Source organism: Lytechinus variegatus, chromosome 1, assembly GCF_018143015.1.
Source record: "Lytechinus variegatus isolate NC3 chromosome 1, Lvar_3.0, whole genome shotgun sequence".
Taxonomy (NCBI): Eukaryota; Metazoa; Echinodermata; class Echinoidea; order Temnopleuroida; family Toxopneustidae; genus Lytechinus; species Lytechinus variegatus.
In genome coordinates, this window is record NC_054740.1 from 14,051,217 (window position 1) to 14,063,479 (window position 12,263).

Consider the following 12,263-nt stretch of genomic DNA (forward strand, 5'->3'; position numbering starts at 1 on the left):
TAGTAAAAAAAATGAAATGTGAAGTATTGTTTGTGATTTGAAATGTGATTTTTTTTTTCATGAAATCAGAATAAAAACATTATTAAAAAAGTATACTGTGTGAAATGAACAAATGTGGGGTTTGCAAACAAAATAACTACATTACAAATCTAGACTAGATCGACAGTGGGGCGATGACTCTTTGAATGTTGGATTTTTAATTTGTATTTCTTTCGTAGCTGGAATGCAACTGGGTACATAATTTCACTATTAATTACAGTTATTTCCTTGTATTTATTTTCTTATTTCCTCGTTGATTTGTGACGTTTCTACTTAATTCGAATTTTTTTGGGGGGTTGTTCTACTTCAGAATATCACTGAAGCATGCTTCTTCCTTCCTTCTTTGAGTTCCTTCCTCCCCCTTCTTTCTTTCTTTCTTTCTTTCTTTTTTCTTTCTTTCTTTCTTTCTTTCTTTCCTTCCTTCCTTCTTTCTTTCCTTCTTTCTTTCTTTCTTTCTTTCTTTCTCTCTCTTTCCTTCTTTCTTTCTTTCTCTCTCTCTTTCCTTCTTTCTTTCTTTCTTCCTTCCTTCCTTTCTTTCTTTCTTTCTTTCTTTCTTTCTTTCCTTCCTTCCTTCCTTCCTTCTTTCTTTTTTTCTTTCCTTCCTTCCTTCCTTCCTTCCTTCCTTCCTTCTTTCTTTCTTTCTTTCTTTCTTCCTACCTACCTTCCTTCCTTCCTTCCTTCCTTTCTTTCTTTCTCTTCCTAGACGGAGAACGCTTTCAAGAACATAGAAAATGTATTGTCAACTGCCCTACATGCATGACAAAGAGCAATCAAGAAGTCTTTGTCGAAACTCGGTTAATCAAAACAGCAGTTTTGTTTTCGACTCAACATACTCGCACTTTTTTGTCAACTCCGAAACTAAGGACGACAATGCTGTTCCCGTTCACCAATTTTTCGACAAAGGCATCCAAGCTGTTCACTGTCGTTTGACGGGTATTTTCAATACATGTATACCCTTTTTACACAGGATTTTCTTAGCCCCGGACTATCGCTTACCCCGTACTATCCTTAACACCGTACTATTTTTTTCCCTTTTCACACATGCCAAATTGTTATTGCTAACCCCGGATAAGGAATGCTTGCTTTTCACACACGAAACTCGCTAACCCCGGACTAGTGCATTGCAGAGCGAAAAAAATCCCTCGTAATTTTAAATGAAACATGCGAAATAAAATGAGAACCATGCAGACAAAACCGAAATGCTAGTTTCTACAATGTCTTATTTCAAATATGAAATGAACTGTTTCGAATAAGATAATAATTTCAATGAAGCAAGGTCAAAATTAAAGGTATTGTTGCAAAAAATGATAATGAAGTATCATGAGAGACAATGACAATTAAATTTCTTTGTATATCAATATTAAGGGCCCGCATATTGAGCCAATTGCCAAAAACGGAGCCTGGAAATCGTCCGAAGGTACTGCCAAATCGCAACATTAAGTTATTTTGATAAAACCTTATATTAAGTAAACTTAAAGGACAAGTACAACCCAACAAAGAGTTGATTTGAATAAGAAGAGAAAAATCCAATAGGCATGACACTGAAAATTTCATCGAAATCAGATGTACAATAAGAAAGTTATGACATTTTAAACTTTCGCTTAATTTCACAAAACAGTTATATTCATATCCTGGTTGATTTGCAAATGAGAAGACTGACGACGTCATCCAATATAGTTTCGGGACAAGCCTGTTTTACACCCTAGGGGTGTAAAATTGAATCAGAATTTCTTAGTGTGTGTGGTTCATTCAAGTTGGTCCTTATTGTCAAATCTGTAAAAAATTAAATATTTTATAATTCAAACAATAAAAAAAATGAAATAGTGAGTGGGGGACATCATCGTCTGTCTCATTTGCATGTCAGTGCGTTATGCATATCCCTGTTTTTTGAAAAATAAGCGAAACTTTAAAATGTCATAACTGTCTCATTTTACATCAAATTTTGATGGAATTTTCAGCAGTATGCTAGTTTGATTTTTCTCTATTTATTCAAATCAACATTTCTCTGGGGTGGACTTGACCTTTAAACACATGAATGGGGCTTGAAGGATCGTTCATCATAGGCCTGGAATTTGATTTCCAACTACCGTTAAGTGTGTTCTTTAAATGATTTCCCGAATATCACGCCTTACAAATAAAATCAAATGTGACATAAAAATAGCTCGAGGTCGATATTAGCCATGTTCGCCAAAGAGCTTTTAAATAGGTCCATAAGATTATGCCAAGTTAAGAAATTTCCTGCAACACTTCAGAAAAATTGCAACCACCCCCCCCCCCCACGGATGAAAATTATACTCTATTCCGACATCGATCATTTAATTGCAATCATTGATGTTGAATACTCATGGGAGTGGCATGCGGCAGAAAAAGGCCCGGATGTGTTGGCACTGCATGTCATTCCACCTCATTCGCTCGGCATCATTGCCACCGTCGTTACGGACTTCAACGCAGTCCTCACCGCCGGCGTTGTCGGGCTGACCAGGCCCCCAATTGAAATAAGTGTAAGGGGTATTGTCTGTCCATTGAAAGTCGGATTCCTGATGGGTATCACGCAGACCAATCCAGTATGCCTGTAAGAAGAATAGGTAACTAGTAAAAAAATGTATTACTAAGATCAACCTGTTCAAAAATGCCCCCCCCCCCACGCCTTACCAGTACACTCTTGACATCCCATGGTTCAAGAAGGGGCGGAGATCAGACCTCATTTCCTGGTAAAAATTCCCGTTTCCCGCTTGTCAGATTGTCATTTTTTTTTTTGGGGGGGGGGTTGCCTTGATGGTATAAACATTTATGTAGCGATAAACTTTAGGGGCAGCGCCAATTGTGGACTTTTATTTTACGTACGGACTCCTTTTCAGTAGGGTGTTTTACGAGTCCTTTCCAAAGGTGGTAGATGAGTTCGTTTTCCTCCTGGTCTCGAATGCTCACTAGGTGAGCCCCTGTTCTCTGGCAGATGGTGTTCGCATCGTCGAACGTCTGTCTACCGCCGAAGTACTGGTAGCAGTATCCTTCCATTTCCGTCCAATATTCTGGGCATTTCCTGCAGTCTTCGCCTTCAGAAACCCACATGAAGAAGGTCGTCAGGGTTAGGATAAGAAATACCTTCTTTAAAAAATCCATTTTAGGGTAGCTTTTGCAGACAGGTTAACTTGTCTTCTCAACTTTATCTGTTGGTTATAATAGATACGCGAATCTGGTGAAACAGGCTCACAACAATACATAACTTATCTTCGCATGGGGTATCTTTCAAATACCTTACGAAAGTACAGTCTCTTCATTTTTTTTTAGTTCGAAAAGATTTTTTTAAACAAATTAATTTGTTTAACTTTTAATCAAGGATTAAAAAAATCGATTGATAATGATTTGATATTGACGGATTGTCGACGGGAGAAGGAAATTATTTGCAATATATACAGTCTTAAAATATTTGGGCAACTGAAAAAAATGCCCAACTTTTAACCAACCCTGGGCAACATACTGTCCACAAAACTATTGGTTAAAATCTGCCCAATATTTGGGAATACAAACAAATGATAATCAGGTAATCAATTTTCTCAATTAGATGATAATTGCCAAGGTTATATATATATACTTTTTAAAAATATACATTACCCCAAAACAGTGGACAGTATAATATGTTGCCCAACATTTTAAAAGTGTAGCATATATTGTTAGATCTCACTTTTCGCTTTGCAACTTTACGACGGTAGATTGATTTTGGAAGAGACTTTTGGGCCCGTCGCAAAACACTGTCCTGCAATGCAAGTTGTGTGACATAAGAATTTGTTTACGTTTCGCATCCGCGACGGAAACATTCAATCTGCGTTTCGTGCGCAAAATTCTGGTTGCTACTATATGGTAACAGCGATAATTATATCCGATTTAGGACGAGCTTCCACAGCCACATTTTGTTCCTACCATAGCTCGAGGGGCCACCCGCTGCATGGCAGAACAGTTTTCAGAACTGAAGTGGCTTCCGTTGGTAAATAATACCAATATTATTATTATTGTTATCATTATTATTTTATCATGTTTTATTAGACCTACGTGAAATTTCCAAAAGCTGGAGCTCGTGATTCGTTCACATCTCACAAGGATGGCCTTTTATAGTAATTAGGTCCATAATTGATCAAAAAGTGAGTTTTACAATTTCAGATTTGATTTTTTCCAAACCGCTTGCTCGCTACACTTGCTATCGAAAAATAAAACCTAAATATATATCTTATCAATTAGAAATCAATTAAAAACAAAATTTGCTCAGCTTAATTGCTACAAAACACACAACTTCTTTACACAGATTATAATCCCATTGTGAATATATCCGTTTGCACCAAAATGCCCGTTTTGGCATATAAGTGCACCCTCTTTTGGCATTATTTATTGGCTTGCTCGCAGTTGCTATCCTGTTACATAGGCTTCTTGTTTTCAAGATTACAAACATATTGCCCATCATATTAAACAAATTATAGCTAGCGCTTCCCGCTTGCATCATTAAAAAAAGGCTTATGATATTATTAAATAATACTTACTTTATTTTATAAGAATAAAACTCATTATTGACTGTTAGGACTACCCTTTCAAAGAAAAAAACAACTTTCAGCCGAACGGGGAAATCATTGGTGAATAAAATTCGCCCCTCCCCCTTATTGGCGAAAGTAGGATGCGCTGGGGGGGGGGGGGGCGGCAGGGGAAACTTGCACCCCGCAAAAAAAGAAAAGAAATAACAGGGAAATGCTATTTTTTCCAACATGAGAAATTCCATTAAAAAATATTTACTCTTTTTCTAGTAGGCCTTATACATTTTATATTAATTTCTAGGCTGGAATATTACAATTTTAAGCTCGCGCTCCGCACTCGCATTATTTGATTGGTGAAATATGTGTCCTAAAGATGTCACTAAATGAAGTACTTTTCTGGTCAGTATATTAATGCTCACGCTTTGCTCTCGTGTAAATTCTTTAGTTAAATCATGGACCCTAGGGTCCATGGTGAGATCCACATCTTTTTAATGATAACAGAAACCTGCTCGTAATTTTTGTTTTTTTCATTTCTTATTGAAATGCCCTAAAGTTTGAGCTTGTAATTCACACTCTCAACACCTCGCAATAATGCCATTTTAAGAGTAATTGACCCCCAAAACGAGTTTTGCTTCAGCTTTGATTTTTTTTCCGAATCGCTCGCTCATTATACTCTCTCGCGAAAAATAAAGCCTAAATGTACATCTTTTCATAATCAGAAGTCACCTCTAAAAGGCCTTTCTCTACTTAATTACTATAAAACACGTAATGACTTCATGCAGATGATAGTCTCATGGTAAAAATATCACCAAAGTGCCCATTTTAACGTACGAGTGTCATTTTTTACTTTGCCCCATAAACGAAACTTCGTTCGGCCGCCCTAGCCTTCCCATCCTCAAAACAATTGAACAGTAACGGTGCCCCCACTGGCGTAAATCCAGGGGGGATGGGGGGATATATCCCCCCACTTTTCGAGGAGGGGGGGGGGGGGGGTGGCCTGTACAAACATCCCCCCACTTTTGACGGAAGAAATGAAAAAAAAATCACAAGAGATAATTGTTTTGTTGGTGAAAATTCTTCCTAAAATACCGCTCAACAAATATAACAATATCTTTGGATCATAAAATGCAAATAAAGAGCCAGTTCACCATTTGCAAACAAAATACTTTTGTCCTTATTACAACATTGAAGAGAAACCCCGTTTCTTCCAATTCATCAATGTTGGGGTTTTAGGGGAGGGATTAAGATGGAATGTCAAAACATTTTGAATGTAATCTCTAATAAAACCATTAAACCATCATGGGGTAAAAAAGATAACAATATCGGAGGGGTATTTGCCATATGGACATACAGTGGCGTAACTACCGGGGGGGGGGCATGGGGGGCACATGCCCCCCCCAAAAAAAAAAAACGGGGAAAAGGAGAAATGAGGGAGAAAGGAAGAGAAACATAGTGGGAAAGAAGAATATATAATTCATTATAATGTTATATTAAAATTATTTATGTTACATTACATAAGAAACATTTTTATCATAACTTTATGAAACATAATTTGACCAGGGCCTACGTCTTCATTGTTCCTGGTGCTCGCATTGCCTGTTTAACAAGATATATAATCCTGTTGTACTAAAACATCACGTTTTCAAGTCAGTATAAACCAAATATATTTTCTAGCACTTGAGTTATCATATATTGACATATGCTTCTTTTACATGACTCAAAAAGTGATTGCCCCATGTTAAGGTCTCCGTATATAAACATTTCCTGTCCGTGATTACGTTCGCATTCGTGGATTGGTGAGATATGTCTGCTCTTCGTGAATTCCTAAAATCAGTCCTTAAAATGTCCCTTCTTCTGATCTGAATATGAAAAATTTTCAGCTCGCACTTCGCGCTCGCATCATTTGGTTAATGAAATACCTATATGGTCCTAGTTAATTCCTACAAAGAAACCTTAGAATGCCCCACTTCAGGTCTGAATTATCTAAATTTTCATCTCGCTTCGCGCTCGCAATATTTGATTGGTGAGATGCGTATGATAATCATGATTGCAATGACTACAAAGAGTGTTTCATGTGTTCAGATGTAATTCTAATAAAATCAGCAAGCGCTTGGCACTCGCATTAGATGACTATGGTGAGATATGCATACTCTTAATGGATTCCTAAAATATATTCCTTAAAATCTCGCTGTTTGTGGTCAAAATATACGAAATTTTCGCATTGTTTAGCAAGACAGGTACCTATCATGATTACATAAATTTGATTATAATGTCCCTTTTTAGGTGTGAATATAAAAAGAAATCAGGTCGCGCTTCGCGTGCCCACTCAGTGATTAAAAAAAAATTACTGGTGCCCCCACAATGCCGTGACACACGGAACGCCAGTGTGGACAAATCAATGACAATTCCTTGCATCTAAAAACATGATTGCAATAAAAGCCAAAATATTTCAGTCACCCCCCCACCCGTCAACACGGATTTACGCCAGTGGTGCCCCCCCCCAACCACCACACTTGCCTTCCCTCTGTTTTCTCGGTTTTTATTTTTCGGATTAACGAACCTTATTTTGTTTTCGGATTAACGAACCTTCGGAACAACGAACCTTATTTTTTTCTGATAAACGAACCTTCGGAACAACGAACCTTATTTCGTTTACAGATTAACGAACCTTCGGAACAACGAACCTTATTTCGTTTTCGGATTATCGAACCTTCAGGACAACGAACCTTATTTTGCTTTCGGATTAACGAATCTTCGGAATATTCGAACTTTCGGAATAACGAAGCTTCGGAATTACGAATGTATACAGGCGGATATCACAGGGAAAATAAAAAAAAGAGAAAAGGGGGGAGAAAGAAAGGGAAAGGGGAAGGAAAGGGGAAAAGGAAAGGAGAAAAGTAAAGGGAAAAGAGAAAAGAAAAAAAAAAGAAAAAAATAATGAGAAAGGAATGTTTAATACGCCAGTTTTAATACGCCAGTGGCGGAATGTACCAGACTGGAAGAACAAAAAAATCATTCCGAAACAGGCCTATGTAATGCAATAGCATGATCATGATGATGTGAAATAAATCAAAAGATGACAAAATGGCAAACAATAGCGGGAAACGAATGTTGAATGGAATTAGTCAAAAGCAAAATTAGAAAACAAAGATAACTTAATAACACGACCGGGCTGCCGAGAATTGAAAGTAAAGATCGGGAAGAAAGATTGACAGTATATAACATTGTGCTATAAGCTTTGCTAAATTTTATGCAAATAAGCTACTTGCTACTGTCTCGGCTGCACAGCGAGACTACCTTTTCGCTGAATTCTTGCACATTTGAGTTCGAAATCAGAATTAATGACTGCTCAAGTTTGGCGCTCAAAAAATAGTTGCTTTAACCGGCACTTGGAATTTTTGAATCCTGAATGAAACACCTGTATTAATATTTTTGGGTGTAATCTTGCACTCTAAGTGGAAAACATGTGCACCTTTTCATTATGCACGCAATAATGCTCGTTTGCGCCTTAAAAGTCTCAAATTTTTACAATTTCAAGGCGCATAATATTTAATATTAAAATGTTTCAATTTGTTCCTCAGGAACATGGTTCAACCGGTCAACTCTGCATCCTATAGGGTGCTTAATGTAGTGATACTACACCCTTATGGCGCTGTCACACCTTGGCGTTTTAGACAGCGTATGCCCGACGTATGAGGAATTTGGCGAATACGCTGGCGTACGTCGAATACGTTACGGAAAACTTTTGCATACGTTAAGAGTACGCTAAAACACGCTGGTATACGTCGTCATACGGCGAGGTCGTCGAAAAATTTTGTGCAAGCACAAAATTTTTCGACGTATGCCAGCGTATGGCTCATACGTCCCGCATACGCGGGCCAAAAGTTGTAGGCAAGTTACGCGATCGTTGATACACGTTGACACACGTTACTTGTAAGTTACTCATAAGTCGATGTACGTCGAGATAATGTCCAGCGTACCCTAAAACTTACTTCTAACCTATGAGTAACGTGCTTTGAACGTATGTGTAACTTAACTCCAACGTATATTGACGTATGAAGACGTGCTCCGGACGACCACAAAACTTACTGAACGTGTTTATAACTTACAGCTACCGTATAATGGCGTATTGACAACGTTTATAGGAATTGGTATATAAAGGTGGGGTTCACAGGAGGAACCCATCAGAACTAATGAAGACTTCATGGTGAACAGATGCCCATGCCATTCGAGAGACACGTGTTCGTTAGCGATACGCTGCCGCGCGCTATGCGTAAGTTAGGCTATCGTAGGGCATAAGTTGTTTACGCCAGCAATACGCTAAGCATTCGTTGGAATACGTTACTTATAAGTTAACGAAGCGTTCGATATAAGTTACTAATACGTTATGTATACGTCCAACTCGTTATGAATACGCTAAGTATACGCCCAGAGTTGAAAAAAAATCAAAGTTCAGCGTATGCCGACGTTTTAGAGAAATTTTGATACGTCGGGCATACGCTATCTAAAACGCCAAGGTGTGACAGCGCCATTACATGTGCATAATTTAGCATAATTGCACTCATTTGCACCCTTTGGGGAGTTGCTATAGTACCAACCCCTATGTCTCAAATTTGAACCCCAATTTCTTGGTGTGTATAATAATGAATAAGAAATCTTGACATCAACAAATGAAACTCTTTTATATATAGAAATATGAACCGTTGCTTTGACATTATTCAGTACCCAATATGAATAGTTAAATTTCTTGAACCCCTATTTTCTTGACGTCAAGAAATAAAATTAAATGGTAAAACAACTTGCCAGTTGCCATACGGTTGCTATTCATAACAAAACCTGGTGTTAAACTGCAAGACAACAAGATCTCTATAGATATAAAAAGAGTGTTTTAGAAAAGACAACTCAAACTTACACCAATTCTCCAGGAGAAGTGAATAGGTAAAATTTCAGAAGTATTATGACGAAAGGATAGATTTTGATGAAGACAATATTCCTCTCCTGTGAGAAAACGTTTTCTTTATTCAGATGTCTTTCATTAATATTAATATGAAGATAAGATATGAGATAATTATCCATTGTAATCAAGTGACAAAATACATAGTGCATTGGGTTATCGACCGAGGGCTCTGTTTCTATAAATCTTTCCGGAAACTTACGTGTAATTGTATGATCACTTGTAATTAATTAGTATGGCAGAAATGTGCGACGCATTCCGTTATAACCAACATGACCAAAGCCAAATGATGATAAACATTAAAATGATTTATCCGATGGGGCGTTGAAACCGAGCTCGAGACACTTGCACGATTTCGTGTCACGCATTGGCACGACTCAAGTCGTGCCAGTGCGCAAACTAGTCGTGAACTGGCGTGAAGTGTGCGTAAACACGTCGTGACATGTCGTGACTGCGTGCCATGTCGGGACGAGAATTTTGAAATGTTCAAAATTTTGGTCACGACAAAATTAAGCGACCGGGTCGTGAACTATGCGCAAACTGTTCGTGAACTCGTCGTGAATTTTTCGGGACGATGCGGGAGGATGCGTGCCGGTGCGTGGCAGTGCGCGCCACGACTGTCACGAATGGTTCACGAACAGCTCACGTCGTGTTCACGAATAGTTCAGCACGACACCGTCCGAATTGCGCAAACTCGTCGTGCCAATGCGGGAAGTGCGTAAACTATGCGCAAACTATGCGTGAACTCGTCGTGCCAGTTCGTGTCAATGTGAACACTGACGTGCACGCAATCGTGAACTATTCGTGAACTCGTCGTAAACTTGTCGTGAACTATGCGTGAACAAGTCGTAAAACAGTGCGGGAGCCTCCCAGTTCGTGCCCCAAAATGGCACGACTTGCCACGACAAAATCGTGGCCAAAAGTCGTGCAAGTGTCAGCCTGGCTTTAAATGCACAGTTTATCACGGAAAATCACAATTCATCACTGAGTCCGATTTTATCCTCCATGTCATGGTGGTGAAGTGAATAAGGTGGCAGTTCGTGAAATATTCGTAAATACTGCGTGAACATGTCGTGACTATTCGTAAATCTAGTCGGGATCATGGTACGGACAAATGACGCATGCACTAAGTTCGTGCCGCCATTGTCCTAGTCTGCTGGGTAAACCCGGGGCAAACCCTTCACTCGAGATAAGGGTCTGAATGTGCAGCCCATTCATGCCTTGTGTACAGAAAATCCCAAACTGAAAATCGTCCCGTGATTGTACGAAACCAAAATCGTGCAATATTGTCAGCAGCATTATTATTTCAAGGGCCTGCAATATTGTTTGCACGCTGAATTAATTTTGGGGGGATAATAATGAAAATTGTTTCCATGTCTAGTTCTTTAATTCAAGATATCCATATTGCACCTTTGATACTCATTATATAGATGTCATCCAAGAACTATTGCCTTTCATTAGTTTATCTAATTTGAAGGTAGGGGAGAAATCTAATTATTATGATTATTGAAGGTAATTGTACGAATCAGCGCGCAAAGGGTTTTAAAGGAGGAGGTAGAACTGGCAATCAGGCACGGGGAAATTCGTCATGGTCATTGGACATGTCCTTTAAAAGTAGCCTTCTTTCATACAAGTTGTCTGCATGAGTAGAATCTTTAAAGGTTCTGCATATTTAATGAGCTTGGTATGCAAAAAACACCTCTCTTAGATTTGGTCTGAGCTGCTCAGAATATTGATCTCATTTCATGCTGCTGGTATCTTTGTAAAGATAACGAATCGTTCCTACAGGTCCTGTGTTTAAATTTATTAAAACTTTTGTAATGTATATAGATGAATCTAAACCATGCTAAAATGAATAGTTACATCTGACAAAAAAGATGTTGTTTTTAGACTTCATTCTTTTGTTTGCACAAAATAATGATTCTTTGATCTTAATGAATTTGCAGATCAATGCTTCAAAATGGTACTGGATTTGAATTAAATTGTGGTGGAATATGGGGTCAAAGGTCAAGGGCACTTTGCACCGGGCCTTTGCACAACGTGTGTTGCAGCGCGTCATGTTGTAGGCGTAAAAGAATCCGGGAATTGACGCAAGACGAAGCCTTCAAGTTATCTCATTTAGTTTTCGGCCAGCTAGCATTAAATAAGATTCCTTGAAAGCTACGTCTCGCGTCAATGCCTGGATTCTTTTACGTCTATATATATATATATATATATATATATATTCATATATATATTTAAAAAATATTGTAAAAATGGTAAGAATCACCGGTCAAGCACCCCCTAACAATTTGAAATCAGTGTACTGCACTCTGGTCAAAGAGACCACAATCCATCCAAATTTCAACGGTTTACACGATGGTCAGTTCCAATGTCTTGCTATTTTAAAACATTAATCAGCCAATCAGAACTCTGGATTTAAAAATATAAAAAAAATCTCGTCTTGTGCTTTGGTGAGAATAGTGCGATCTTAAGCAGATTAAAAGGTGCCACATTTTAGCACTGACATTTAGGAAATACATACTTTTGGCGTTATGATGATATAAATATTACTAAGGCTAGAAAAGAAGTTTTCCCACAGTAACCAGAGAAAAATGAGGAATAACATTATGTTATGAAACCCGTTTTCAGGCCTGAAATTCACTTTTTTTGTCCATATTGTTTACATAAACCAAATTACCAATATGAAAGAGTTACATTTACGTTTTGAATAACTCTTCTCATTACTCTAAATATTTTGTGGTGAAACTGAT

At 38.1% G+C, this 12,263-nt stretch overlaps 1 protein-coding gene across 1 annotated transcript; it reads right to left on the reverse strand.

Moving 5' to 3' along the window:
- Positions 1–1,993: 1,993 nt before the first annotated feature.
- Positions 1,994–9,497, reverse strand: LOC121406060 (alpha-N-acetylgalactosamine-specific lectin-like). Its single transcript, XM_041597072.1, has 3 exons — positions 9,469–9,497; positions 2,884–3,206; positions 1,994–2,609 (listed from the first exon to the last, which is right to left on the reverse strand). The coding sequence occupies exons 2-3, from the start codon at positions 3,157–3,159 to the stop codon at positions 2,382–2,384; spliced, it is 504 nt and encodes a 167-aa protein (XP_041453006.1). The 5' UTR covers positions 3,160–3,206; positions 9,469–9,497; the 3' UTR covers positions 1,994–2,381.
- Positions 9,498–12,263: the final 2,766 nt, after the last annotated feature.